The sequence below is a fragment of the Sphaerodactylus townsendi genome, linkage group LG04 (genome assembly GCF_021028975.2).
Source record: "Sphaerodactylus townsendi isolate TG3544 linkage group LG04, MPM_Stown_v2.3, whole genome shotgun sequence".
Taxonomy (NCBI): Eukaryota; Metazoa; Chordata; class Lepidosauria; order Squamata; family Sphaerodactylidae; genus Sphaerodactylus; species Sphaerodactylus townsendi.
Window position 1 is genome coordinate 33,523,595 of NC_059428.1, and position 26,580 is coordinate 33,550,174.

Sequence of the window (26,580 nt, forward strand, 5' to 3'; positions counted from 1 at the left end):
GGCTCCCCAAAGACACTGGTTCCTGTTGTCACAAAAATCACTTCACATGATCTCTTGGGCACCTGCAAGAAACTTGTAGAAGCAGCCATCCAATTTTAGCCCCACCTTGCTTCTGCTTCTGCTCCTCATCCCCCCTCTCTGTGTGCTTTCCCCATCCCCATCCCCATTCTCTGCAGCTCACCCAAAGTAATATGGACAGGCATGCTGAGTCTTTCCTCCCAAGAACCACATTCTCAGTGGCTCACCTGGATTGCTCCAGGTAGACTTGTTGAGGACCCCGTTAGAGGCTGCTGCAGCCGCTGCTGGGTCCAACACAGCCTGAGGTAAATATATTCTCTGTCCTTGTGCAGAGAATGCTGGGGGGGGGGGGTTTAAAACTCCCATTTTGCCAGTTTTCAGATTTTTCTGCAAACTTGGAAAGCATTCCAAGTTTGAAGAAACATCTGTTTGGGGTAAGCGTGTCCCCTATCTGCAGATTTAAGTATTCACAGATAAGGACATAGTTGGGAATCAGCTATATAGACAGAATCTTGTGGCATCCCACAGGATAATCTCTGTGGGATGGAAAAGCAATACCATCAAACCTAACAGGTAGTCCAGAAAGATCTCATTATTGATGGTATGGAAGACTGCCAAGAAGAAAATTATCACAGACATGTGCCACATCGCACTGAAGGTCATTAATGTGTAAGACAGCTTCTCTTCTCACAACCTGTATTGAAGCTAGGCTGAAAAGAATCACTATAATGAGACTAATTCAGGATTGTTGTGACAGCCATCATCTGCTCCCATATGTGCCAAATAACAAAGGTTATATAATAGCCAATAATTACTTAGATTTGATCAGTTTATAGGAGGCTTGAACCACTGCTTTCTTCAAAGTCATACTGTTCCATTAGCCAGGCTGCCCCCATTGCCCCGTCTGATCCATACAGCTTAAGCTGTCCCCATCATGATGGTCAAAGACCTTGGTGGCTCTTCATTCCTGAGTCCCGTCCACATCCTCAGGCTCCAATACCTCAGACAAATAACTTGTATATCTGAGTCTGACCAAATATGAGTGATCTACCAGCAGAGAGTCTTGCAAACAGTGGAAAACTGAGAAGCCTTCACCAGCAGCATCAAATGTGACAAGTACCCAAACAATCAGGAACTGTAGCAGCTTTCCTCAATGACACCGTACTATCAACTTTATTAGATTGTTTAAAGCCTGTCAGCATGCCAACAGGTCAACCAGGTTGCAATCAGAGTGATTTAATGATTAAGCACTCAAGGCAAGCAAGGAGAATGGGAATCCTAAATAGTAACCAGAGTATAGCCTACCCTCATTTTTTAAAGCCTTTGTAGAGCAGAGGTTCTCAACCTGTGGGTCATGACTCGTGACCCCTTTGGTGGTTGAACGACCCTTTCACAGGGGTCGCCTAACACCATCAGAAAACACATGTTATGAAGTAGCAACGGAAATAATTTTATAGTTGGGGGTCACCACAACATGAGGAACTGTATTAAAGGGTCACGGCATTAGGAAGGTTGAGAACCACTGTTGTAGAGCATTCCTAAGGGCAGTAGCATCTATATGCACAATGCTTTTCCATATTGGTCACTGTGGGTACCATCACCATATTTTTGACTGGCTTCAGTCCAATTCTATATCTTTTTCCTCTCCAATATTGTCATATTTTGTTCAGAAAATGTGAAAATGTTCTTGGACATTCTGTTGACAGGTCTGCAGTTCATTCACAATTTCTCAAACACTTCCCTTGTGACTATTAAGGACAAAAGATTAGAGAGGAACAGGGTAAACAAATGACTATCCAAAGTCAGTAATCAGGCGATGAATCAGTTTTCTATAGCCCAAACTCAGAATGCTGATCCTTTCAGTTTTTCTACTAGAACAAGAGGGAAAGGGGGAAGACAATTTTGCTCATCACTGCAGCTTCCATACAACACCGCTTTTAATATTCATTTATGTGAATATTTAAATCCAATGTTTTTTCCAAGAGCTTGCGACATTATTTTCCCCTTATCTACTTTATCCTTACAAGAACTTAGCCTGTGAGGTAGTTTACGCTTAGAGCAGTGATGGCGAACCTATGGCACGGGTGCCAGAGGTGGCACTCAGAGCCCTCTCTGTGGGCACTCGCACACAGAGTTCATCATGTGGGAGGGGGTGGAAAATCACCCCCCCACACACACACACATCTAGGCTGGCCTGGGCATGATCCTTTACCAGGAAGTAAGCTTGGTTGCTGGCAATGGGGCTTGCTTCTGAGTAAACCCTCCTAGGATCATGATTCACACATTTGAAGCGTTGCATGGTTGCTTCACTAAGCTTACTCCTGAGTAATGCATGCCTTGGAGCCAACCGTTTTTTCTAAACTAAAACCTCAGTATTCAGGTTAAATTGCCGTGTTGGCACTTTGCGATAAATAAGTGGGTTTTGGGTTGCAATTTGGGCACTTGGCCTCGGAAAGGTTTGCCCTCACTGGCTTAGAGTGTGTGACTGACTCAAGGTCACCACGCAGGCTTCCATGGCTCAGTGGGGATCCAGACAGGGCTTCCCAGAACCTAGTTGGACACTCTAGCTACGACACCATGCTGGCTCTCTTTTGTCCCCACCGGCCCTACAGTTTGTTCAGGAATCCAAAGAGGACTCTCTTTTCTCTTGTGGGCTTGTGATAGTTGGTAAGATCCAATGTACTGTCTGCACAAGTTCCTGTTCAGGGCTGGATATCCTTAGTGAAAACTTAGGCAATTCACACTGCCAGAGATAGTTCCAAATGCCCTAGGCATGAATTGGGATGCAAAGCAAGTAAAAAGCGGGAGATAGAGCATTTCCCCACTTACTCATAGCCCCCTATGCCGCGCGCTACTCTCAGCGTGCGTCATTTCTGGCGCGCGCCTGGGCTTCCCCACGACCCCGCGCTCTGCGCTCTGCATGAGGTCATCAAAAGGCGCCGTTTTGAAGAGTGCCAGGAATGACGCGCGCTGAGGGGGCGCGACAGTGGCAGCGTCAGGGTGACTGCGTTGTTGCCACCCCTGTACTGGGGAGTGCCGCAGGACCCCGCGCTACTTGGCTACAGTAGCGCAGGGCAGAAGGTAAGTGGGAAAATGGTGTCACATAACTGTTATTTGTCACTTTTTTCTCACCGGTAGACTACTGCTGCCCACAAGCTACAAATTGCATGACATTTGGTAAAAAGAAATTGTTAAAATGCTTTGGAAATGGTTTATTTAGTGTCAGGAAAATGCTTTTGTCGTGCACCAGTTTTGACTGTATCCCAACATAATAATAACACTTTTAATTTTTTTTCCTGCCAGTAGAAATCATTGCGCTGAGTCATTTCAAGCGGCTGTGCAGTCAAAATCACATGAACTATATTTGGTTGGGAGCTCTGCGAAGTGCTGACCTAGTATTTAACTGTAGATGTTCAAATCTATCCTTACCAGGAATTTGTTCAATAATCCTTCTGAATTTGTTAGTTTCCATGGAACACTACAACATGAGGATTAGTGCATACTTCTTAACTTGATAACATTTGTTCTGCTGTCATAGCAGCATTCTGAAGCTATTTACCTCACGAACATACAAAAAGCGAAATTATTGCTACAGAATAAGCTTCGCTTAAGCCTTTCACCAACCAGGGAGCCAACATTTCATTTGCTTTCTGTTCAATTCATTTTCCCCAAACTGAGTCTCCTGAGTTCAAGCGGATTTTTTTTTAAGCTGTTGGTCTCTTGGAATGAATTAAAAAAGGAAATAAATTCAGATAGCTCACCTGACTGCATACACATAGGATTTCTAACCTCAAGGTGGGGCAAGGAGATCTTCCAGAATTGCAATTCATCTTCAGATGACAAAGATCCTTTCCCCTGGAGAAAATGACTGCTTTGGACATTGAACTCCATGACACTGAGAACCATCCCCTCCCAAACTCCACTGTTCCAAGGTTCAAACTCCAAATTTCTAGGAATTTCCCAATCTGGAGATGGCAAACCTACACACCCAGTAATCTCAAGGCCAAAGAATCCTTTAATGTTCCATGAGGACGTACTCTGCAGACTACTGAAAACACATATGGGGTTATCTGCTGGCATTCAGCCTTGTCAGGCAGTATAGAATGGACAGGAGGAACCCTGCTTCGCAACCAAATCAAGAAACACACAACAAACACAGTCGGTGGGGAAGAGTAACTGAAGGAACAGTATTTTCCTTGTTTGACTTCTGCCTGGAAAAAAGACAGTAAAACACCTTAGAGCTTTGTTACTAGATTCCATGCTTCCTACATGTCAGTGACAGAGGAAATTAATCAAAATGCACGTACACATAGAGATACAGGGCAATATAACAGATTAATATTGCTTCCCTTAGAAACTCCCCTCTCCTTCCCTCCGCTAGGGTGGGTGGGCCAGGTCCAGATGTCGGATGGTCCAGATGGGCCTCCCCTCCCTTGCATACCACCCCTCCCTCCCTCTTCTCCCTCCACTAGGGTGGGTGGGCCATGTCCAGATGTCGGCCCCCTCCCCTTTCCTTCCCTCCCTTGCATGCACCACCCTTGCTCCCTCCTTTGCCCACATGCCACTCTCCCCTCCCCTCCCCTCCCTTGCATGCCACCCCTCCCTCCCTCTCCTCCCTCCACTAGGGTAGGTGGGCCATGTCCAGATGTCGGCCCCCTCCCCTTTCCTTCCATCCCTTGCATGCCACCCTTCACTCCCTCCCCTTCCCTTGCATGCCACCCCTCCCTCCCCTCCCCTCCCTTGCATGACACCCCTCCCTCTCCTCCCTCCACTAGGGTGGGTGGGCCATGTCCAGATGTCGGCCCCCTCCCCTTTCCTTCCCTCCCTTGCATGCCACCCTTCACTCCCTCCCCTTCCCTTGCATGCCACCCCTCCCTCCCCTCCCCTCCCTTGCATGACACCTCTCCCTCCCCTCCACCTTAGAGCTTTGTTACTAGATTCCATGCTTCCTACATGTCAGTGATAGAGGAAATTAATCAAAATGCACATACACATAGAGATACAGGGCAATATAACAGATTAATATTGCTTCCCTTAGAAACTCTCCTCTCCTTCCCTCCGCTAGGGTGGGTGGGCCAGGTCCAGATGTCGGATGGTCCAGATGGGCCTCCCCCCTTGCATACCACCCCTCCCTCCCTCTCCTCCCTCCACTAGGGTGGGCCATGTCCAGATGTTGGCCCCCTCCCCTTTCCTTCCCTCCCTTGCATGCCACCCTTCACTCCCTCCCCTTCCCTTGCATGCCACCCCTCCCTCCCCTCCCCTCCCTTGCATGACACCTCTCCCTCCCCTCCACCTTAGAGCTTTGTTACTAGATTCCATGCTTCCTACATGTCAGTGATAGAGGAAATTAATCAAAATGCACATACACATAGAGATACAGGGCAATATAACAGATTAATACTGCTTCCCTTAGAAACTGCTGTGGGTGGTTTTGGGCCTCCCCATGCATCCTGAAGACCTTTGGAGTGAGGCAGTATGGCGCCAGGATGTTCCCTGCTGCGCCGGGAGTTGCTGGGTTGATGCATTGCAGTATCGGGTGGCTCAGGGTTCTCTCAGCTGCTCTGCAAGCCACCAGGTCGATGTGTTGCAGCCTTGGGCAGCTTGGGACTCTCCCAGCTGCTCCAGGGGCCGCCGGGAGGCAGCTGTGTGAGTTGCTGGGTCCTGGGCCAGCTGTGGTGGCAAAAGCAGTGATGGGCAGGGATGGAAAAGGCGGCAGCTTTGAGTTCAGGGAGGGGGAGGATTAGGGGGGGGTACTTTTTACAAAGTGGAAGCATGCAACTTCCTGCTACACCACTATGACCACACTCTCATCTTTATGCTGAAAAAGGTATAGCCTAGCCCTAGGCCGTCCATGTCAGGATTCTAATGCTCTGCTACTAAGCTTTTCAGAGGCATCTGTGTCTGGCTACAATTTCAGACTGCATGCTGATCTGGATGGACATTTAGCCTAATCCACCCAAGAATGTAACATATATTCTGACTCAATTGGGTCTCCTTGTTTCATTGACTCACATGATATATTAATCGTACACAGATACATGTTTTGCACCCCTTTTACACACACAAAACATATAATCTCTTGGTTTGTATCCCTTTTAGACAACAAACATATAATCTCATAAAACTCATCCATCAAAAAGTAAAAACAACTGTATAAAACAGCTTTCCAAACTATTTCAAAACATGATATAGTCTAAATTCAGGCTGTTTACTTGTACTATTGTGTGCATATCTGAAAGAGTGAAATTGGATATTTTTTTGTACATGATCATTGTTTCTGCATGAACAGAAAGATAAAGGCTGTTTTGAGAAATGCATTCTGCTATCAAGAACCAATTTCCTTGTTTCCCTTGTCTCTGCTATTTCCAGACAGTCTCTTAACACCTCCTGTTTATTGTATTACCCTGTTCTGTTTCTGCACCTGTGCAGTACACAGTCAAAGTTATTGTAGGGACATACTGTCTCTCTGTGGCATGGGCAGTCATTTCTACAGATGGAAATTATTTTAGATGCCAGAGGGGAAAAGAAAGAGTGAAACCAGCTGCAGAAGATGTGCATTTCATTCTCTCTAAAGGCTCATCTCTGCTAAAGAAGAAAGTTGATTACATGAAACAGAATTGAGTATTGTGCATTTTGGGCACTCTGTGTTTCAGGGAACACCTCAATTATTCACAACACGTTCTTCTAAACTCTTGTCTTGCACCTTGATTTAGACAGCTCTAAATGTGCATCTGAAGAATGCACACCCAGTTTGGAAATGAGAGCTGTGAGGCGTTTGTTAAAGAAGGTTGTGAACAGTTCACAGACCTGTCAAAATCCATCTGTCTGAATCTCTTAACTGGAACATACGCAGCTGTGTCCCCCCTAATGTCCAAATGAGAGAATGCTTTTGCCTTGTTATAAACCTTATAACTCTTGAAATAGTTTATTTATATGTCTTGGCAGATATTGGCTTTAGAATGACTTAATTATTAACTGAAAACAAGGCCCAAACATCTTAAGTATTCTTCATGGGAAGCCATATTTGAGGTGAACTCTGCAGTGAACCAATGACAGGACTGGAAAAATCACTAAAGGATAACAATGGCTTGATCATGTATTAGGAAAAAAAATCTGAGCATTTTGCTGATATACCTGATAGAGTCTTTAGCAAGATCACTGTACATAAACAGTAAACTTTACAGAATGCCTTGCATGCTAAGGCACACTGGAGTCACAATAACCAGTACCTAACAAAGAGGGTACCACGAGGGTCATTTGGCTAGGCCCTCATTTGATATGCTTCACAACTTGTTTTTATGCACATCAGGGGCGGAGCGAGGGGAAACTGTGCTTGGGGCATGCACATGCCCTGTGCCCCTGCTGCAGCGCACCCCATCCCCGCCACACCCTGGAATGCCCCTGCCACGCCCTGGCCATGCTACCGCCACTGCTCCACCTGGGGCATTGCGCCCCCCCCGGTCCCTTTGGCTGTATACCACTGATGCACATCATGTGCCATCCTTTCCATTTTTAATAGCTTTTACCAAGGGCGATTCCGCACACGAGTAAAATAGGTTCGACCCAGTTCCCTGAGAAGGGTACTGACCTAGGTCGAAGCCATTGTTGTTCCCCACTGCAACCAGCTTGATCCCAGCTCGGAGGGCGGGATCATCCAGTGCCTCTTCACCACTCCGTTCCGATTGGCTACTGTTCTACGGCGGGAAACACGACCCTGCGTTTCCCTTTTTTTTAAAAAAAAACCTACGTAGAAGCTACGCAGAGGCGACGCGACAAAGCGCCGTACAGATGAGGGCGAGATTTGCATAGCTACCGCCTCTTGTCAGAAATTTGGCACGCTTTTCGCTGCGGTGGTTCTCCAGCTCTATGCATGCCCGAAACACTCAGCTGTGATTGGCTGAACGGGGGACTTTTGGCGCCAGAGATTCCGCACTTTACTGGAATCGAGCTGAGTTCGAGCGTGGTTCCCCGAAAAAGTAGTAGTTCCCAACTGGAGTCGGAAATTTGACCGTTACACTGGATGAAGCTGGGACTAAACCACGTCGATCCCAATGGTTGTGCGGAGCACTTAGGTCGAACGCAGCTCGAACTTAGGTCGATAACGCAAGTGTGGAATCAACCCAAGTGCCTCAAATGCTGAAAGCAGCCCAGGCTTCTCTGGACCTCTGAGAGGAGCTGACAACAACCATGGTTAGAACTAACTGTGGTGTCTGGCTGAACTCTAGCAAAGCCATTGAGACAGGAAGACTTGGGAGCCGTAACCACTCAGTCCTGGACCATGGAGTGCAGCAGCCATATGATTTGTTTTCATACTATGCTTGGGATACATGTGGATAGTATGAGAGTGATCCATCTTTGTCCAAGAATCAGGTGCTCAGGAGCAGCAGCAGCAGGAGGCCATTGCTTTCACATCCTGCATGTGAGCTCCCAAAGGCACCTGGTGGGCCACTGCGAGTAGCAGAGTGCTGGACTAGATGGACTCTGGTCTGATCCAGCAGGCTCTTTCTTATATTCTTAATCATGGCTTGCATATCTTTTTAATAATAATGGAATTTGGGAGTAGTGGAGGGCCGTGCTGACATGTTTGCCCCCTCTGCTGTCATAAGGAGCACTCACGCCAGCAGAGAGAGCTAGAACACTGACGTCTGGCTGCCCCACAGGTAGAGAACTCATGGGGCACAAGGCTGCCAGGTCGAGCCTCAACCTGGTGGCCTTAAGGCTCCTGACATCCTTGTGGGCGGTGGGAAGGGAGGGAAAGGAAGGGAATGCCAACACGTGACCTGCAACCCATCAGCCTTGTTCCTGGTGGGGGAGGAGGTGGGCAGCCAAATGCATCCCCCATGTGACAAAGGTGAGTGGTGTTTGGGTCACAAGTCCCCCCCCCCCCCCAGACACCCTGGTATGCCTCTGGCCTTCATCGCACCATCCTGGCTGCTGAAGCCCTCCCCACAACTGGATAGCGTTGTAGAAATAAAAGAATAAAGTGTATGTTATAGGAAAAGCATACAGAGATACATCAGAATGTACATATGTCCTGAAAATATTGTAGCCTGTTCAATATTAGTAAGTACGGTTGCCAGCCTCCAGACAGTGGCTGGAGATCTCCTGGGATTGCAACTGGTCTCCAGGTAACAAAGAGCAGTTCACATAGAGAAAATGACAATTTTCAATTGTCCCCAAACCTCAGGCTCTTGTCAGAAAATTCCCCAAAGTTCCAGGCAGGGGTGTAGCTGCAGTGGGAACATCTCGAGTGGCTCGCCCCAGGCACCATCATTGTAGTCATATATCGGGGACGGGGGCAAGGTGGGGAACAGGGCATATTGGGGGTGTTTCGGGGCAAGGCACATGGGCAGTTCATGCCCCGGGCGCAGTTTCCCTTCCCTTCGTCATTGGTTCCAGGTATTTCCCAAACCAGAACTAGCAACCATATTAGTAAAGTTTCCAAAGTGATCATTTCCCCTGGAAAACTACATCCAGCTAAGGCCCCTCCCCTTCTCAAACCCCTGCCTTCCTCAGGCTCTGTTCCCAAATATATTCTGAACGCATTGTAGCCCCAGTTTGTTTCAAGAACAAAATATAATTGTTGAGTTCTGAAGTCTTGGTAACTATGCAGAAAGAACTGTAGAAATGCAAATAATTTGTATGTAAATATATTCTGACTCATCCTCTTGCACTTAATGTGATCACAGAGATATGAATGAACGTACAGCACATCTGAGTTAGCTCCTTCCTGAAAGGTGCTTGAGGAATATGCCATGAGTTATAAACTTCTTGTCTAGATTTAGTGTTTAGTCTCCCTATACCAGCAGACATAAAAATCCATGTCCAAACTATACAAACATAGCTGGTAATTTACAGTACCTCAAAATGATGTGTGACTGAGTGAATTCTGGCAATGCATACAGTGAACATATTTAAAATATTTTTTCCTTGTATTTTCATATATACATTCCTCCCTCCACATATTCTGGCACACTGCTTATGTACCCATTAAATATATTTTTACACTAATGTAGACAGTGTCCTTATATGAATAAGACAGAGTCCTTATATGAATCGAAATATACAGACATTTGCAGTGTTTCCAAGTTATTCATGCAAATAGCTTTAGAAGAGTGTAACATTACTTGGTATTAGTGGTGTTCTTTATTTACCTCTGTATTCTCACTTTGCTAAACTTCCAAAAATCTGGAACACACCTTTGTAGCCTAAATTAAGGGCAGAGACGGAACAAAGATAAAATACACAAAATAAAATAACCAAAAACTCACTGAAAACTTTGGTAGACTCTGCATGTCAGAGGTCTGCATATGTGCCAACATTCCACAGATGAAAATAAGGACATACTAGTAACATCCTCAGTTCTCATAGCAAGGATCATTTCACAAACCTCACCCTTTCCATGATTATATATTGTTGAAGCCTTTTCACCAGCTGTACACAGTATTCATTTACTCCAAAATGGTCTTTGCCACACTGATTTAAAAGACAAAGAAGGTTTTGTTCTTTCAGCTTGAGAAACTAGTTGCCTGTTACTGTCTGTAATCAGACAATACATGAATACTATATGGACATGCCCCACTTTCCAATAAGGGTTCAAATCCACAATAAAATAATCTGAACAGAATGAAGTATCTTCCTTCCACCAAATCGCTTTTATGAACTGCTGACTTAGGTTCCCAAACCAGTTTAAGGAATGCCATAATTTTGGCACATTACAAGGGATAGGTATCAAAGGGTTAAGTTGCTTCTGCCAGCTTGAAAGGAACACTAAGACATGAATAGAGGGCAAGTAGAAATAAAAGTATCTAAGGAAATGGGACAAACATCTGGAGTGGGGAATTAGGAAACTCAACTAGTCTAAATAATACCAAGCTTTCAACAATAACACCCAATGCCAGAAACCAGTGTAAAGAGACTGTCATTCCAGGCATCCCAACATTGTGCAAGTTGCTCCACTTAAGAAACAGGCAAGACGTCAAAAATGAACAACAAGAGATGACACAGACATGGCTACTGCTTCCCATCCATACAGGTCCAAATGGATGTTCAAATCTCCAGGCAGGTAGCCAATCATCTAGACAGCAAACAGTCCAAAGGGAAGCAAAGCAGAGACCAAAACTGGATGTCAATAAGGAGCTCAGATAGCCACACAGCTCCTGTACTGTGAAGTCACAAAAAAACATTAAGCAAACAAAAAAAAAATCCATAACCTTTGATGTGAGAAAGGATAACAGTCAGATACCCAGTTCAAATACAAGGGATCTTTGATTTCCAGGCTCGGAAACATAGGAGAGGCCAAAGTGGATGATCAAGCACAGAACAAGACTGAACAAAAGGGGCCGAATGACGATGTTGAAGAAGAAGAAGGAGAAGGAGAAGAGGAGTAGTAGTTTGGGTTTATATGCCACCTTTCTCTCCTTTAAGGAGACTCAAGGTGGCTTACAAGCTCCTTTCTCCTGCTCTCCCCACAACAGACACTTTGTGAGATAGGTGGAGCTAAGAGAGTTCCAAAGAACTGTGACTAGCCCAAGATCACTCAGCAGGAATGTAGGAGTGCGGAAACACATCTGGTTCACCAGATAAGCCTCAGGTGGAGGAGTGGGAAATCAAACCCAGTTCTCCAGATTAGAATCCATCTGCTCTTAACCACTATGCCATGTTTGCTGAGTGGTTGAGTAAGGGATGGATGTATTTGTTGGCAACCTTCATAAAATCAGATTTTTGTCAGCAATTCATACAGAGTTTTGTCAGCAAAATCAGAAAACTATAGTTTTGTCAGCAATTCATACAGAGTTTTGTCAGCAAAATCAGAAAACTATAGTTTTGTCAGCAATTCATACAGAATCCAAGACAGGAAACATTTTGGGGGAAGATGCTAGTGTGCGGAATGTTCTTCCTATTTCAGTGTTAATGCATCATGCCCCTTCTATGACTAAAGGCACACTGATTATGCACTGACAGTCTTTGATTATCACTATGATGGCAAGGTAGTATGTGAAATGTAGCTTTTTATTGAGACAGGTAGTGGTCACTTACACACAAGCAATTTGCCTTGGGGCTTGGAAGTTATTAAAATTTGTTTTTTGCTGCTTTCCCACAGGACTGTGGTTTTTCTATGCAGCTCCTTGGACTTCTCCATCTTTCATGCAGTCTTTTCCAAACAAAGGAGACAAAGATGAAATAAAAAACGGAAGGTATTAGCACTGTGCCTACAACACATTACCAACTGTTCAAAATATACTTCTTCTGCTGTGGTATATAAAGTAGCAAGGAGTGCACTGTATGGTATTGATCTAGAGACAAGATATATACAGATATCCACTCAGACATTGAATTTTTTTAGTTGCCAGGGTAAGAGCTGAATCCTGAAGAATAACAATGGCAGCTGCTCATATTAATTTTTTGAACAACACATCCCTGGAGATTGCCCACTATTACAATAGAGGTAAGTTCCCCAGGAGGAAATGGCTGTTTTGGAGGGTAGACTCTATGGCATCATACCCTTCTTTCTGTCCTTTCTGTCTCCAAACCCTGCCCTCCCAGGCTCCAACCTCCAAAATCTCCATGTATTTCCCTACCTAGATATGGCCACCGCACATATCTGAAAGGCAAAAATAGCAAAAACAAGCACAGAAAGTAATAACTGCCCTTTGTTTCTAGGTAAATTGGAGCATAGGGATATTCAAACACAGGTTTCTAAAACTCCCTTGTTAATTTACTACCTAACTGCTACCGTGGCTAGAAAACAAATCCTTCTTCCCACTGATTGATGCCAGCCTGCACAGATGGCAGTGAACATAGTCAAACATCGCCAGCCAGCCATGTGTCGTGGCTTGCCAGGTGCTGCACTATCAAGGGGCAGCAAAAACAAGGCGTTTATTCATGGCTGGAGGGCTGCATTTGATGCGAACCATCTCAGGAAATGCAGGGCTGCATCAACAGCTGCCCTCTCGCAGGCTAAACTGTAATCCTGACTGTGACATGGAACATCCCTGCTCACGGCTGTTTATTTCAAGCCTTTAAAATCTTCCTTATCTTCTTTTAAAACCTTGTCAGTTTCCATCATCTTTCTTAGAACATGAATTCAAGAAGTGGTTGCGCATTTTTATTTCATCGCATCATATACACAAATATCTGTGGCATGTAATTAATCACTGACCTTTTGGCAAGTGGGACAATTTTGATAGGATTGAACTTCTCACAGAACTGTTCTGGCTGTCCTCATGAAAGGAGTAATCATAAGTAATCTTTTTCTTCCCAGAATCACCCAGGATTACATAATGAGACCCTTTCAGAAGTTCTGTCTTTGACAAAGGAGGAATTCTTTTTCCCACTCATGTGATGGAGAATATGCACATTAAACTTCCATCAAAGTTAATCAGAGTCAGTAGTCATCTTAACTCCGCAGCGCTCAGTGGGGAAAACAGATCATTTATAATATCTTTGGTTCACTTCCTTGAGACATAATTGTGTACAGTATGTAGGAGGGCATGTACTCAAAGTTCATTATGATAAATAGCATGCTTAGGGTATGCAGTTCTCATGTTCCCTTCTGAAAATAGGCTTCACTCTCAAATATCTTTTCAAAATATTCAAAATTTGAATGGTTTAGCTAATACTTACTCAAGGTTACATGATCTTCAGTTCCAAAAAAAGTAGAAAACCTATCTCACAATGACAGTACAATTAGATCAGAACCCAGACGCATCAAATGAACGAAAGTCACACCATCTTTTTGTTAACCAATGGAACTACTTCAAGCTGAATAAATATCTTTAAACTGGTTACCTGGCTTTTAACTAATTAAATGTGTACAATCTGTCATGTATTTTGGTTCTTTCATAAATGCACTTTCTGAAGACATGAATGAAGGTGGCATGTGTGAAAACTTGGAATTATAAAATAAGCAGTACTTAGTATTCATTATTATTTTCATAATATTTGTGAAACAGGCAGTGCTAAGACCCTCAGGTTGTGAGTTTAATTTCTGATTCCTTGAGCAAACTGAAGGTGGTAGCACAGTGTTTCCATTTTCCAATCAGAGGTTATTTTATTGACTTTTAAACTATCTAGCTGTTTACCAATGGAAGAGTCAACAAATATGCACAGCTTGTTCACAAAGCCAACAGTGAAGGATATCACTCTTTTGCTAGGGACTTACAGTGCAATCCTAAACAGAGATATACCTCTTTAAATCCATTGAAGTCAACAGCCATAAAAGCTTGTAATTGTGTTTAGGATTACACTGTCAACTGTGCAAAACTAAACTGTTAATAAGTCCGTTGAAGCCAGAATCTTAGAAGGCTGTAACTGTATATAATTGCTCTGTAAACTATGCAGGGTTCCTTTGATCAGATTCTCCCCCCACCCCTTTGCATTTTTTGTGTCTCGGAACACAAAAAGAAGCACCCGAAGTACAAGCTTTCTTGACGAGTTGTTTAAAAACCCAATCTGAGGCACAATTAGATAAGGTGAGACTAACCCATCTTCTGCGTTTTTATAAAATGCTAATATTACGTTGTGAGAACAGCACAATAACAGATAATTCTCTGCTTAATTATACACTATTTAGTAAAGAAAAAAATATCAGTTAATTGAGATCTACAAGATCTGTGCCAATCTTCAAATGAAAAGTATCCCCAAAACCAAACGAAGTCTAGAACCTTGCTCACTCCTGGGTATTACAGAGGCTTGTAGCGAAATGGATGAAGTGGGAAATGGACTTCCAGTCTCTGGAACCAGCAGAGAGGAGTGATGGCCACTAACCTGGATAGCTTTAAAAGGGGCTTGGACAGATTTATGGAGGAGAAGTTGATTTATGGCTACCAATCTTGATCCTCTTTGATATGAGATCGCAAATGCCTTAACAGACCAGGTGCTTGGGAGCAACAGCCGCAGAAGGCCATTGCTTTCACATCCTGCATGTGAGCTCCCAATGGCACCTGGTGGGCTACTGCGAGCAGCAGAGAGCTGGACAAGATGGACTCTGGTCTGATCCAGCTGGCTTGTTCTTATGTTCTTATGACACATACTGCTACTACTGCCCTGAATCCAGTAAGACCTACCAGTTACAAGCAGCCACAGGGAGAATCCCACTGCATTGGGAATAGCAATGCATAGGTGTTAACATTACCCCCTGAGCTTTCACAATTTAAACAGCCACCACCTCTGAACCTCCATTTGCTCCATAGGAAATAAACCCCAGGTATTATATTTTGATCCATGTAGAAAACAGCAAGCCTAGAGTGTGTATGTGTGCATGGGCAATTTAAATTGGTAAAAAGACACAGTGGGAAAGGGTTAAACATCCTTGTAATCTTTCTAATGCCTCTCCATGGCTTCTTTTAGATTTTTTTTAAAAGCTGCACAAGATGTAATCATGGGTCTCCTATTGCCATTTTTGGTTGGGCCCTGAGTAGAATCCAACAGACCTCTTGAAACCTTACCCCATTCCAACCAAAAAGCCTACTCATTACAGAACAATGTCACAACAATTCATAGCACATATTATTGTTCCAAGCTCCTCTGCTTTCTGCTAACTTACTCCAGCGTTTGTTTTTTATTATAAGCCAGGTCATGGAAGCATGACTGATGCAAAACCTTATCAAGCAACTGGAACCATAACAGAATTCAAAGCCATGTCTGAGATCAAGACCAAGTATCAAAGCTCAAGAGAGATACCAGACTTCAAGAGGGGGAACCGAATTCAGGAGGGGGAACTGAAACCCAACACCAAGCAGTCTGGAGCAGAATCCAGGCTGTATTTGCAGGTGGCAGACAGAGGCAAATGGAGATTAAGTCTCAGAAAGAAAGCAAAATACCAACTGAGAAGAAGCAGGAAATCAGAATTTGAATGATTAGGGAGCAGGGAAGGCAAGAAAGAGAAGAAAAGACTCCAGGTATATAAAATCAGGGACGCAACATTTAGCATGAGGAAAGTGCAGGAAGTTGAGATTAATAAGAAGAAGCCAAGCAAAAACCCTAGAAGTTACTTAATGGTCCTGGAAGAGTTTAGCAACTAGTAGCAGTACCAAGGATCAAATGCCAATCTTGAATGTCTAAAAAGATTGATCCCTATTTTCTTTCTAATCTTGACAATCTCCATAATAAACATACAATCTAACAACCCTTTTAGAAATCAGGCTATAGCAAACAGGACCATAACCTATCTAATTTGTAACCATTTGTGAATCAGGCCGTTTCCGCACGGCCAAATAACAGTGTCCTAGGGACAGAAAACATGCCGTCCCTAGGAAGCTGTTCACACAGGAGTCACTGGCCCTTTCCCCACTTTCCTTAAGCCCCTCTCCTCAAGTAGCGCGGGGTTCAGCTGCCTTCCCCACTTCAGGGGCGGCGAGAACGCAGCTGCCCCGACGCTGCTTCTCTCGCGCCCCCTCGACGCGCGGAATTTCTGGCGCGGGGTCGTGGGGAAGCAGGGACGCGCTCCAGGAATTGCCCGCAGCAACCCTCGGGCAAAGGTGAGTGGGGAAAGGGCCACTGCTGCATCGCAGCCTCACAGCATTGCAGGAGTCGCTGCTGCATCACGGTACGAAGGCGCCGCTTTAAACCTTGCTAAACTAGCGAGGTTTTTGCAAAGCGGCGCCTTCTGTGATACACCTCTGAAGATGCCAGCCACAGATGCAGGCAAAACATTAGGAACAAGATCTACCAAACCACGGCTACCCAACCCGGAAAACCCACCACCACAAGCTAAATAATTGTTTATCCCACTTTTATGCCTATAAAACCTTACCTCGTAAGATAGCCCCAGTTCAAACTGGGTCCATTGCAGTTGCTAATTTAAAATAAAACCCTTTAAAACTTGTTTACAGATTTCCTGATGTGAATTCTAGTTGAATGTATAGTCATGTTAATAATACCTATACAAAAAGTTCTCTGGTCATTTTAAAGTTGTTTCTAGATTATTAAATGCACATTAGGTGTTCTACAGATATACATTTGTGGACATCTAGAAGTGGTAAGTGGCAAGAACTTCCCAAAGGACAAAATTAGGCAATAAGAAGAGATGCAGAAAACATAAGAGCTACTTTAAGTTCTGCCATGTGGAAATAGCTTCAATCACAGTTTTACAATGAAGTGTGACAAGTCTGTCACTCAAGGATTCATAGGGAGCAGGGGAGATCAACTTCTTTTTTAAAAGTTTGGCAGCTGTTGATGTAATAAAAAAAGACAAGCAGCTGAGAACAAGCCAGAAATAAATACAATATTTAGTATCTACTTGCTAAGAATTATAAGAGTCGGAAAGATGCAAGGCTACTGACTACCTGATTAATATAAACAGAAAGAATTATAACATAAAAATACAAAGGAAACTTATTACGGTCAGTTAGCTCAACTATCTGGTCAAATTAGTCTTTAACCCTATGAATGGTATTGTTCCCATTACTATAAAATGTGAATCACAGCATCCCAGTATGTCAGTAGTCCAGTAGTCCAAGAAACTTGGCCAACAGCCTTGAGTCCTTCATAAGCAACTTCAAGGAATTGCCTGTAGCCTTCTGGCAGACCATGCAAGGCTTTTGCTCATTCAAGGACATCATTAGGGTATAATGTCGCAGAGTCCATCCTCCAAAGCAGCCTTTTTGTCCAAGGGAACTCACCTGTGTAGTGTAATTCTGGGAAGATCACCAGGCCCCAGATGGATGTCAGGAACCATCAATTTCATTTTCCTCAAGCTATAACGATTAATTTGCACAACTCATTTTGCCTCTGACTTTTGTAAACATTGTTTAATGCAGACTCCTGGGTTGAAAGCAACGAAAAGTTCCAGCAGCAACCCCACCAGTGTCCTATGTGTTATCAAAATCAGCATCACAACCAGCTTCCTTCATTATACATAATTAGGATACCTCCAGCCATCACCGTAATTTCTTCCCAACAAATTATGTATTTACTTCATTTATATCTCACGTTTCTCTCCAATGGGGACCATCACTCTCCTGTCCTTCACTGTACCCACACAACAACCCTGTAAGGTAAATTAAGCTGAGAGTGTGTGACAAGGCCAGCAAACGAACAGCAAAATGGATATTCCATCCTGGGTCTCCCAAATCCTAGCTCTGTACTCTAGCCACAATACCAGACTGGTAGATTGATTATCAATTAAAACACTGCTTACCTAGCCTGCATGGGGCCTGGGCAGCACTTTGTAATGGTGGTTGCCTTCTTGCCCAGCTGCTCTGCGTGAAGTTGGACCAGCTGGCTTACCACAGAAGCAGTGAAAGGTGAGAGGTAAATGAAAGAAAGGATATAAATGAAGTAAAAAAAATAACATCCACTGACTTGCCTTAGCAGTGGCAACAGGGGAGGGGAGATGGACCCCCAGGCCATTAGCCCACGGGCACTTTTTCAGGTGGCCTTAATGGCCAATCCACCCCATCTGGGAACATCTCAGCCATGCTGGGCCACCAACTGAATACAACTGAATTCAGTTGGGCCACCAAGTGAATACCAACAGCACATCCTGGAAGAAGAAACGTTCCTTCCCCCTTCTGAAGCTGCTTGTCTAGAACTGCCTCTTTTGCTCCTTCATGGTCTACTAATTTGAAATGAAATGGAGATCAATAATTGAGAAGCTGGCAAAGACAGAAGCTCACAACATTTTAAGGAGCTAAGAAAAAGCAGTTCAGATGGAAGGTCAGACAGAAACCTGCTCAGGGGACATGATTGTGAGCTGAAGCAATGTGTTTAAAAATAGCTTAGAAAAGCACACACAAAGAGACTAGCTGCACATTGCACAGATATATGGAGAGTCTTATAGGAATATGGCCACACAGACAGTGCTCCTAAGCAAGCGCATTCCATGGTACACTACATCTGCCATCTATGAGTGCGCAAGCATAACTGTGGCATTTACTTTCCTAATTGTACACAGATTCAGGTTAGGGTCTTTAGCTGGGTCACCATAGTGGACATGATGGGTCAAGGAACTCTGGAATGATGGAAGATTTTGTTTTAAACCTTTGTTGGCCAATCAGAATGCACTGCAAAGAATACAGTAGGTTTCTGTCCTTGTGGGAGTGAAAGTGAGACTAACAAAGAACCTCACCTAATGGGGGGACGGGACAAGGCATTGGAAACCAAAACTTTGGAAGCTCCTACTGTACACTGTCACATAAACTGTATGCTAATATCAATTCACACAAGGCCTCCAAATTTACAATGCATAGCAACATAAAATTCTCCTGGTTTCCTTGTTGTGACGGTGGATACAGTACTATGGCTGCCCATTGAACTATAGTAATCTAATGTCATCACATAATTTGTGTACAGTGGAACCTCGGTTTTCGTTGGTAATCCATCTGAAAAGAATCGATGAAAACCGAAACCGATGAAAACTGAGGCAAACTTTTCCATAGGAATCAATGTAAATCCAATTAATTCATTCCAGGAACTCCAAAAAACATACCCAAAACACATTTTTGGGTGAATAAACATAGTGTTTAATGCTGAAAACAGTAACAAACAATAACACTAGGACCAGCTTCAGAGCCAGTGGACCAATGTCGCACCAGAAAGCTGTCCAAAGAGGTCTGTTTCTGACGCCTCTTTAAGATTTGTCTGAAATGGGGCAACACATTGTCATTAAACAAGTTGCAGACACAGCCTGCAACAGCTTTGTCCGGGTGATTTTTCTCCACAAACCCCTGCACTTTACTGCAAATTGATGAAAACTGAAGCAAATCGATGAAAATCGAGACAAATTTTTCACTAAAAAAATCGACGAAAATTGAAACCGATGAAAACCGAGGTTCCACTGTATCTAGTTCTCTGAATTCTGAGTTTCTTCTCTCTTTTTTTTGGAAAAGTAAGTTTCTAGCCCCTTTAATGTGGAGATAGGATTTCCCCTTCATACCTCTGTAATAACCGCCCCCTCCCTTGTTTTAAATGGAAACTGGGGATTCACTGAACCTGGTACACAGATTATGATCACATCCACTTCAATATAACAATATTCTATTGCCAATTTAAAAAACCTGGTCACAAGAAGAGGAAATGCCCGCCATAGGGGCCAATCAGGAAAAATGGCTGCCATACGGATGGGATGGCAGGCCATATAGGCTTTAAAGTGATCTTCCCCAAAACTTCACAGCAGCACAAGTTTGAGAAAGATCAAGGGAAAACTGGGCAACCTCTGCGAGATGCACAAATGCACCTGATCCTGCCTTGTTGCAGGGAAAAAAACCCTGCTTCCCGACAGCCTGAACCCAGGGCAAATAAACAGTGTGGAAATGGCCCAGTGTCTCACTGACTGTGCGACGTCCATTAATCGGGACACAATATGCGTCCAAAACTGGGGATGCAGAAATGGATGTAGGATGCTTATAAACTCTAGTTAAGTCTGGCCCACAGACCTAGTAAAGCAGGCGAGTGTTAAATGCACAGTTTCACAAAACAGTGCCCTGAGGAAACAGAGAGATGTCTTACTCAGAGTCAGAGCAAAGGCCCTTTATCCTGATCAGGGACATAGGATGATTTAGTGAATCCAGGCCCAATCTGCTTTCCTGAATGCAGCTCCAGCATTCAGCAGTCTGGATGGACAAGGCCCTCAAGGAAACTTGCAAAGTCTCTTTTCAATCTTAATGGCACAGCTCAGGCCAGGGTCTGCCCGCCTCCAGTCTTGCCTGCCTTATGGGGGCCAGCTTGCCCCTGCCAACTTTCAACCTGCCAATGGGTTTCACCACATCCCAGCACCAGCCTGGCCCCACCCCCATCCCTACAGTGGGATCAAGCCCAGCTCCCCAAGACGCCAGGCAACACCGAGACCTCCCGGGCGCCGCTGCTGCCTGCGAAGCCAGACCGACGGCAGGAGGCATGATGCAGCCGGTGCCCCCCGCTTGACAGGGTCGGGAAACCGAAACGCCCACTTGCGAAGAAGGAGGAAGGCAACGTGAACATCGACGGGGACACAGGCAGCCCCGGGGGGAGGACGAGGCGCGGAGCCGACTGACCTGCCAGCCGCCTCTCGCGGACGTTCTTCCAGAGCAGATCCCAGGCTTTGGCCGTGGAGTCGCGGAGCTGCTCGCTGAAGGACCTCCGCAGCTGCGGCTTCTTCGCGGACCGGCGCTTGCAGCTCATCCCGGCGGCGTCCGCTTGGCATGCCGCCGGCGCCGGGCTCGCGGGCTCAGCAGCAGCAGCGGCGGCGGCGGGAGCGTCCCGGAGGCGCTCAGCCACATGGACCGGCTGCCGGGGAAGCCCCGCAGCCGCTGGCCCAAAAGCAGAAGCAGCGCCGGATCGCGCCCTCCCTCCGGCGGCGGGGCCGTCCCGAGCCCTGGAGGCGCTGCTCACTCGCTCGCTCGCTCGCTCTCCTGCCCCCTCCTCCTCCTCCCTCCGCCCCCGGAGAGGAGATCTGCTCTCGGCGGTCGCCTCCTGCCAAGTCCCCTCGCGGAAGCCGCCCCCGGGAGGGTCGTCGCTGGGGCGCCCGGGGGGCCTCCTCGTCAGTCGCTTCCACGCGGAGGAGCTCGACCTTCCTGTAGATTTGTTGGAAAGTGAGGCGGGTGGCCTTCGAGGTGCGGGAAATTGGCGAGGGGGGGGGGGGGCGTTGGTTTGGCTACAGCCCCTCGAGGAAAACCCCCTTTCCCGGGTGATCCTTTTTAGTTTCTTTTAAAAAAAATCTTGGGCTTTAAGGAACATCTGGGAAGCAGGCAGCCCCGGAAATGCTATGCCAAGAGCCCGGGAGGGTCAGGTAGGACGCCGCCAGGGCGGACCGCAGGAAAGACACGCAGAGGCTGCAGTCAAGTTTAGGATGCCAGAAGAGCATGTGTTTGTTTTCAAAGTCACTTGTAGCAAAGTCTGTGCTGTTGGTCCAACAAGTTCCAACATGAAAGCTATTTGGGGCTTTTTCACATCTGTCCCTAGAAGAGGTTTTGGCATTTCCCACATCTTCTGTAACAACCATTGAAAGTCTTCATGCTGAAATGCACGTTCGTTTTAAAGATGCCTCCCTTTGGTTTTATTGGCTGCTCTGGTTTTATTTAAAACGTGTAAGCGTCTCTGAGCCTGTTGCAACAGAGAAGAGAGGCAAAAAATTCAAGAAATAAATAAATGTGCACAAATAGGGCAAGCGAGGCTTGAGGATGCTTTACACTAGTTTGACAGCTCCAAACTTTTGTATCCCATTCCTTTCTCATCTAGCTACCCTTATGTCCTTGTTTTCCACAGGGTCAATTTCAAATATTCTGGTGACTGAACGATAATGAATTTCAGAGTATTATGTCAAAAGAGTTTCCAAGAATCGGTAGGATCAATTAGCAAGAAATGAACTCATCTACCAGAAGAGGCAATATACCAGTTATAACAGGAAATGCCCCCTCCATCTCAAATAGCTACTTAGACCAATTAAAGATGGGAAAGGGCTGTGGGCTCACGGCTCAGCATCTACTTGGCATGCAGAAGGTCTCAAGTTCAATTCCCAATAGGTTAAAAAAAAAGATGATAAATATTTCCCGATATGTAAAATAAATACCAGGAAAACATACCATAAATGGGATAGTTGGAATAATTATCAAAGTGGAAAAGATGCTAGTGATTTGTAGGGACTATTCTTTGAATAACAGCAATACAGTACGGGTAAGCAATATGAGATCATTTGGGTAAGCAAAATGGGACCATTAACTCTCAAAAAGGCGAACCTTATAAATTACATCATCCTATATTAAGATAACGTTGCCAGTCATTGCCACATCTCAACATAGTCTAGGAGTCTTACAGCCCAATTCTGATGGCCAGCACAGGGGAGCCAATGTGCTGTAGGCAGTGACGCACCACCTCCGGTGAGCTTTCCAATGGCGTATCTACCTAGGGACAAGGGGTACTCTTCTGGTCACGCGAGGGGCGCAAAATCAGCCTTCCACGTGACCAGGAAGTCCTGCTGTCTCTTCATTTTCACATGCCCCAACCCGTTTCGCGGGCCCCAACCCCTTCCTGATACCCAAGCCCCACCCCCCGGCCTCAGTGCTTATAAAAGAAGGTTTCCGAGGCCGGGACTGCAGTCTCTTCTGGCCTGCCTGGAGGGGAGGTCAGAGGAGACTGCAGGCTGCTGGCTGGGAGCCCAGCCGGCAGGGCGAGTCTGGAGAGGAGGTGGGCACCCTAGACCTTGCCCATGTCCATGGTGATGTGGGCGGGGTCGAGGGCAGTGGGGGTGGAGCCTGGGGGCATCAAGGGCGGGGGGGCATCCTGGAGACAATTTGTCTCCGGGCACCATTTACCCCTGGAACGCCTCTGGAGCTTTCTTGCCGGTGCAGGGAAGGAAGAAACTTGAAAACCCTACCCAACACTGGGACTTCCCCAATGGAGCCCTATGCATTTATGCCACCCCAAAGGGTGGCATAAGTGCAGGGCCAGGGATGGGACACAACTTGTGCCAACCAAGGGGATGCCTCTGCCATGTCTCCACCATACCCACATGGCTAGGGGTGGCGCAGGAGTGCCGATATGAGGCTGTGTGCTGTAGTTGGCTGTTGCACAGCACCACAGCAGCTGGGCATCAATGGATTTGCCCCTCCACCAGGTAAGCGCCCCAGGGAGGCATTTCCTCTGGCATAGGCCCACGCCACTTCCAGAGGGGGATCCCCCCCAAGTGGGTTGCCCAAGTTATCCTAGAAGACTCAATCAACTTGAGAGGAGCAAGCCTCACTGAAACTGTTCTTTTTCAGCTCTCCAAAGAACCAGCTAAAATGGGCAAGCATGCAAAAATAAGTAACTGCAAAGAAAAATAAATCTCTCTTTGTCAAACACAACGCAGTTTTATGTAGTGACCCGCCCTGAGCCCTGCGGGGATAGGGCGGGATAGAAATTGAATAAAATAAATAAGTTGATGGCCATTTCAACATACATTCTTTCATTCCTTCTTCTGTGCCAAATCTCAACAAGAGCTTCTAAGTTTTAGCAATGACACGATAGCCGTGCATGCACAGTTCTACTTCAAATTCAGTCTCACAGCCCAATCCAGAGCCCCTGGTGGTCAGGGACATAAGAACATAAGAACATAAGAACAAGCCAGCTGGATCAGACCAAGGTCCATCTAGTCCAGCTCTCTGCTACTCGCAGTGGCCCACCAGGTGCCTTTGGGAGCTCACATGTAGGATGTGAACGCAATGGCCTTCTGCGGCTGTTGCTCCCGATCACCTGGTCTGTTAAGGCATTTGCAATCTCAGATCAAAGAGGATCAAGATTGGTAGCCATAAATCGACTTCTCCTCCATAAATCTGTCCAAGCCCCTTTTAAAGCTATCCAGGTTAGTGGCCATCACCACCTCCTGTGGCAGCATATTCCTAACACCAATCACACGTTGCGTGAAGAAGTGTTTCCTTTTATTAGTCCTAATTCTTCCCCCCAGCATTTTCAATGGAATGCCCCCTGGTTCTAGTATTGTGAGAAAGAGAGAAAAATTTCTCTCTGTCAACATTTTCTACCCCATGCATAACTTTTGTAGACTTCTAATCATATCCCCTCAGCCAGCCTCCTCTCCAAACTAAAGAGTCCCCAAACGCTGCAGCCTCTCCTCATAGGAAGGTGCTCCAGTCCCTCAATCATCATCCTTTTAAGGTTGCCCTTTCTCTGCACTTCTTTTTCCTAGTCTCCCTCAATATCCTTTTTGAGATGCGGTCGCGCACCAGAACTGGACACAGTACTCCAAGTCGCGGGGCTCAGCATCCACTGCTTTATATAAGGGCACGACAATCTTTGCAGTTTTATTATCAATTCCTTTTCTAATGATCCCCAGCATAGAGTTTGCCTTTTTCACAGCTGCCATGCATTGAGTTGACATTCCCATGGAACTAAACGGATCCTTGGGGGACACCACTCCCGACATCTCTCCATTGTGAGAACTTCCCATTTACACCCACTCTTTGTTTCCTGTTTCTCAACCAGTTTTTAATCCATAGGAGGACTTCCCCTCTTATTCCTTCATTGCTGAGTTTTCTCAACAGTCTCTGGTGAGGAACTTTGTCAAAAGCCTTTTGGAAATTCAAGTAGACAATGTCCACCGTTCACTCCCCGGTCCACATGCCTGTTTACACCCCTTTCTCAAAGAACTCTCTAGTAAGTTTGTAAGACAGGATTTGTTTCCTGCAAAAGCCATGCCTTGACCTCTTTCTCAGCAGGTCTTGCTTTTCTACATGTTTTATAATTTTATCTTTAATGATAGATTCTACTCTAATTTACTTCAGGGAAACAGATGTCAAACTGACTGGCCTGTAATTTCCCCCTCGGGTCCCCCCTAGATCCTTTCTTAAAGATTGGTGTGACATTGGCCATCTTCCAGTCTTCGAGGGATGGAGCCTGATTTCAGGGATAAGTTGCATATTAAAAGTGAGAGGAAGACTCAGCAATTTCTATGCTTGAGCTCTTTAAGAACTCTTGGGTGAATCTGCAATCTTGGGCCAGGGATTTTGGTAACATTTAGTTTATCAATGGCTGCCAGAACTTCTCTCCTTGTCTACCACTCTATCTTCGCTGCTAGTTCCCTCGGATTCGCCTCCCTACAGAAGCTTCTGGTTCCAGGTGTGCAGGAATGTTCCTCCACCTCCTCTTGGGTGAAGACAGATGCAAAGAATTCGATTCAGCTTCTCTGCAATCTCCCCTGCCATCTTTTAGCACACCCTTTGTCTCCTTTGTCATCTAGCACGGCCTACCGCTTCCCTTGCTGGCTTCCTCTGCTTTTGATGTAAACTTGAAGAGACTGTTTGTTGCTGGTCTTGATGTTCATTATAGCCATCGCTCCTCATAATCCTTTTTTGCCTCCCTTTACAGCTAACTTGGCTTCTCTTTTGCCACCATTTGTGTTCCCTCTCCATATTCTTTCTATCAGCAGCCAAACTGACTTCCATTTTTCCTAAAAGACATATTTTTTCTTTTTTCTGATAATTTCCTCAACCTCTCTTGTTAACCATGGTGGCTTTCTTTTGGACTGGGTGCTGCTCTTTTTCTAACCTGTGGGAAACACATTCCCAGCTGAGCTTTTATTACTGTGTTTTTAAATAACCTCCAAGCATCCTGGACAGTTCTCTTTTGGACTCTCTTTGATTTTCCCTCTCTTTCAGCTTCCTATGCACTATCCCCCTCTATCTTTGAGAAATTTCCCTTTCTGAAGGCGAATGTAATCTACATTAGTAGTTGCCACTTGTTAGCATGCTGAGATACACTGGAATCTGACAGCATTGTGAGGTCGCTTGTTCCCCTATCGGCTCAACAACACTGGACTTCCCTGCACCAGGTCCTGGGTCCCACATAGAATTAGATTCCTAGGGATCACCTCTCCCCCTGGTTAGGTTCCTAACAACCATCTGCTCTAAGCCACAGTCATTTAGCATATCCAGGAATGCTCTCTCCCTTACTATGACCCTTGGAACATGCATTTTCCAGTTTATATGGGGATAGTTTAAGAAAGATCACCCATTACTCACTACATTTTTTTGTTTTTTTGTTGGCCTCTCTAATTTCTTTTTTCCATCTCTAGAATCCCTTCTTGTGCACTTTGGTCAGTGGGGACGATAATATATTCCCATTATTAAACTGTCCCTTCACACCTGGTAT

At 45.4% G+C, this 26,580-nt stretch overlaps 1 protein-coding gene across 2 annotated transcripts in view; it reads right to left on the bottom strand.

Moving 5' to 3' along the window:
• Positions 1-21,331, bottom strand: part of STARD13 (StAR related lipid transfer domain containing 13) — a 157,960-nt gene extending 136,629 nt beyond the window's left edge. Inside the window, exon 1 of one of the 2 annotated variants that reach the window (XM_048494202.1) lies at positions 20,994-21,324. In XM_048494202.1, the coding sequence (XP_048350159.1) occupies positions 20,994-21,120 (127 nt within the window). In that variant the 5' untranslated portion in view covers positions 21,121-21,324. Of the gene's footprint in view, positions 1-20,993 lie in introns of both variants that reach the window. The other variant, XM_048494206.1, reaches the window with a different exon arrangement.
• Positions 21,332-26,580: the final 5,249 nt, after the last annotated feature.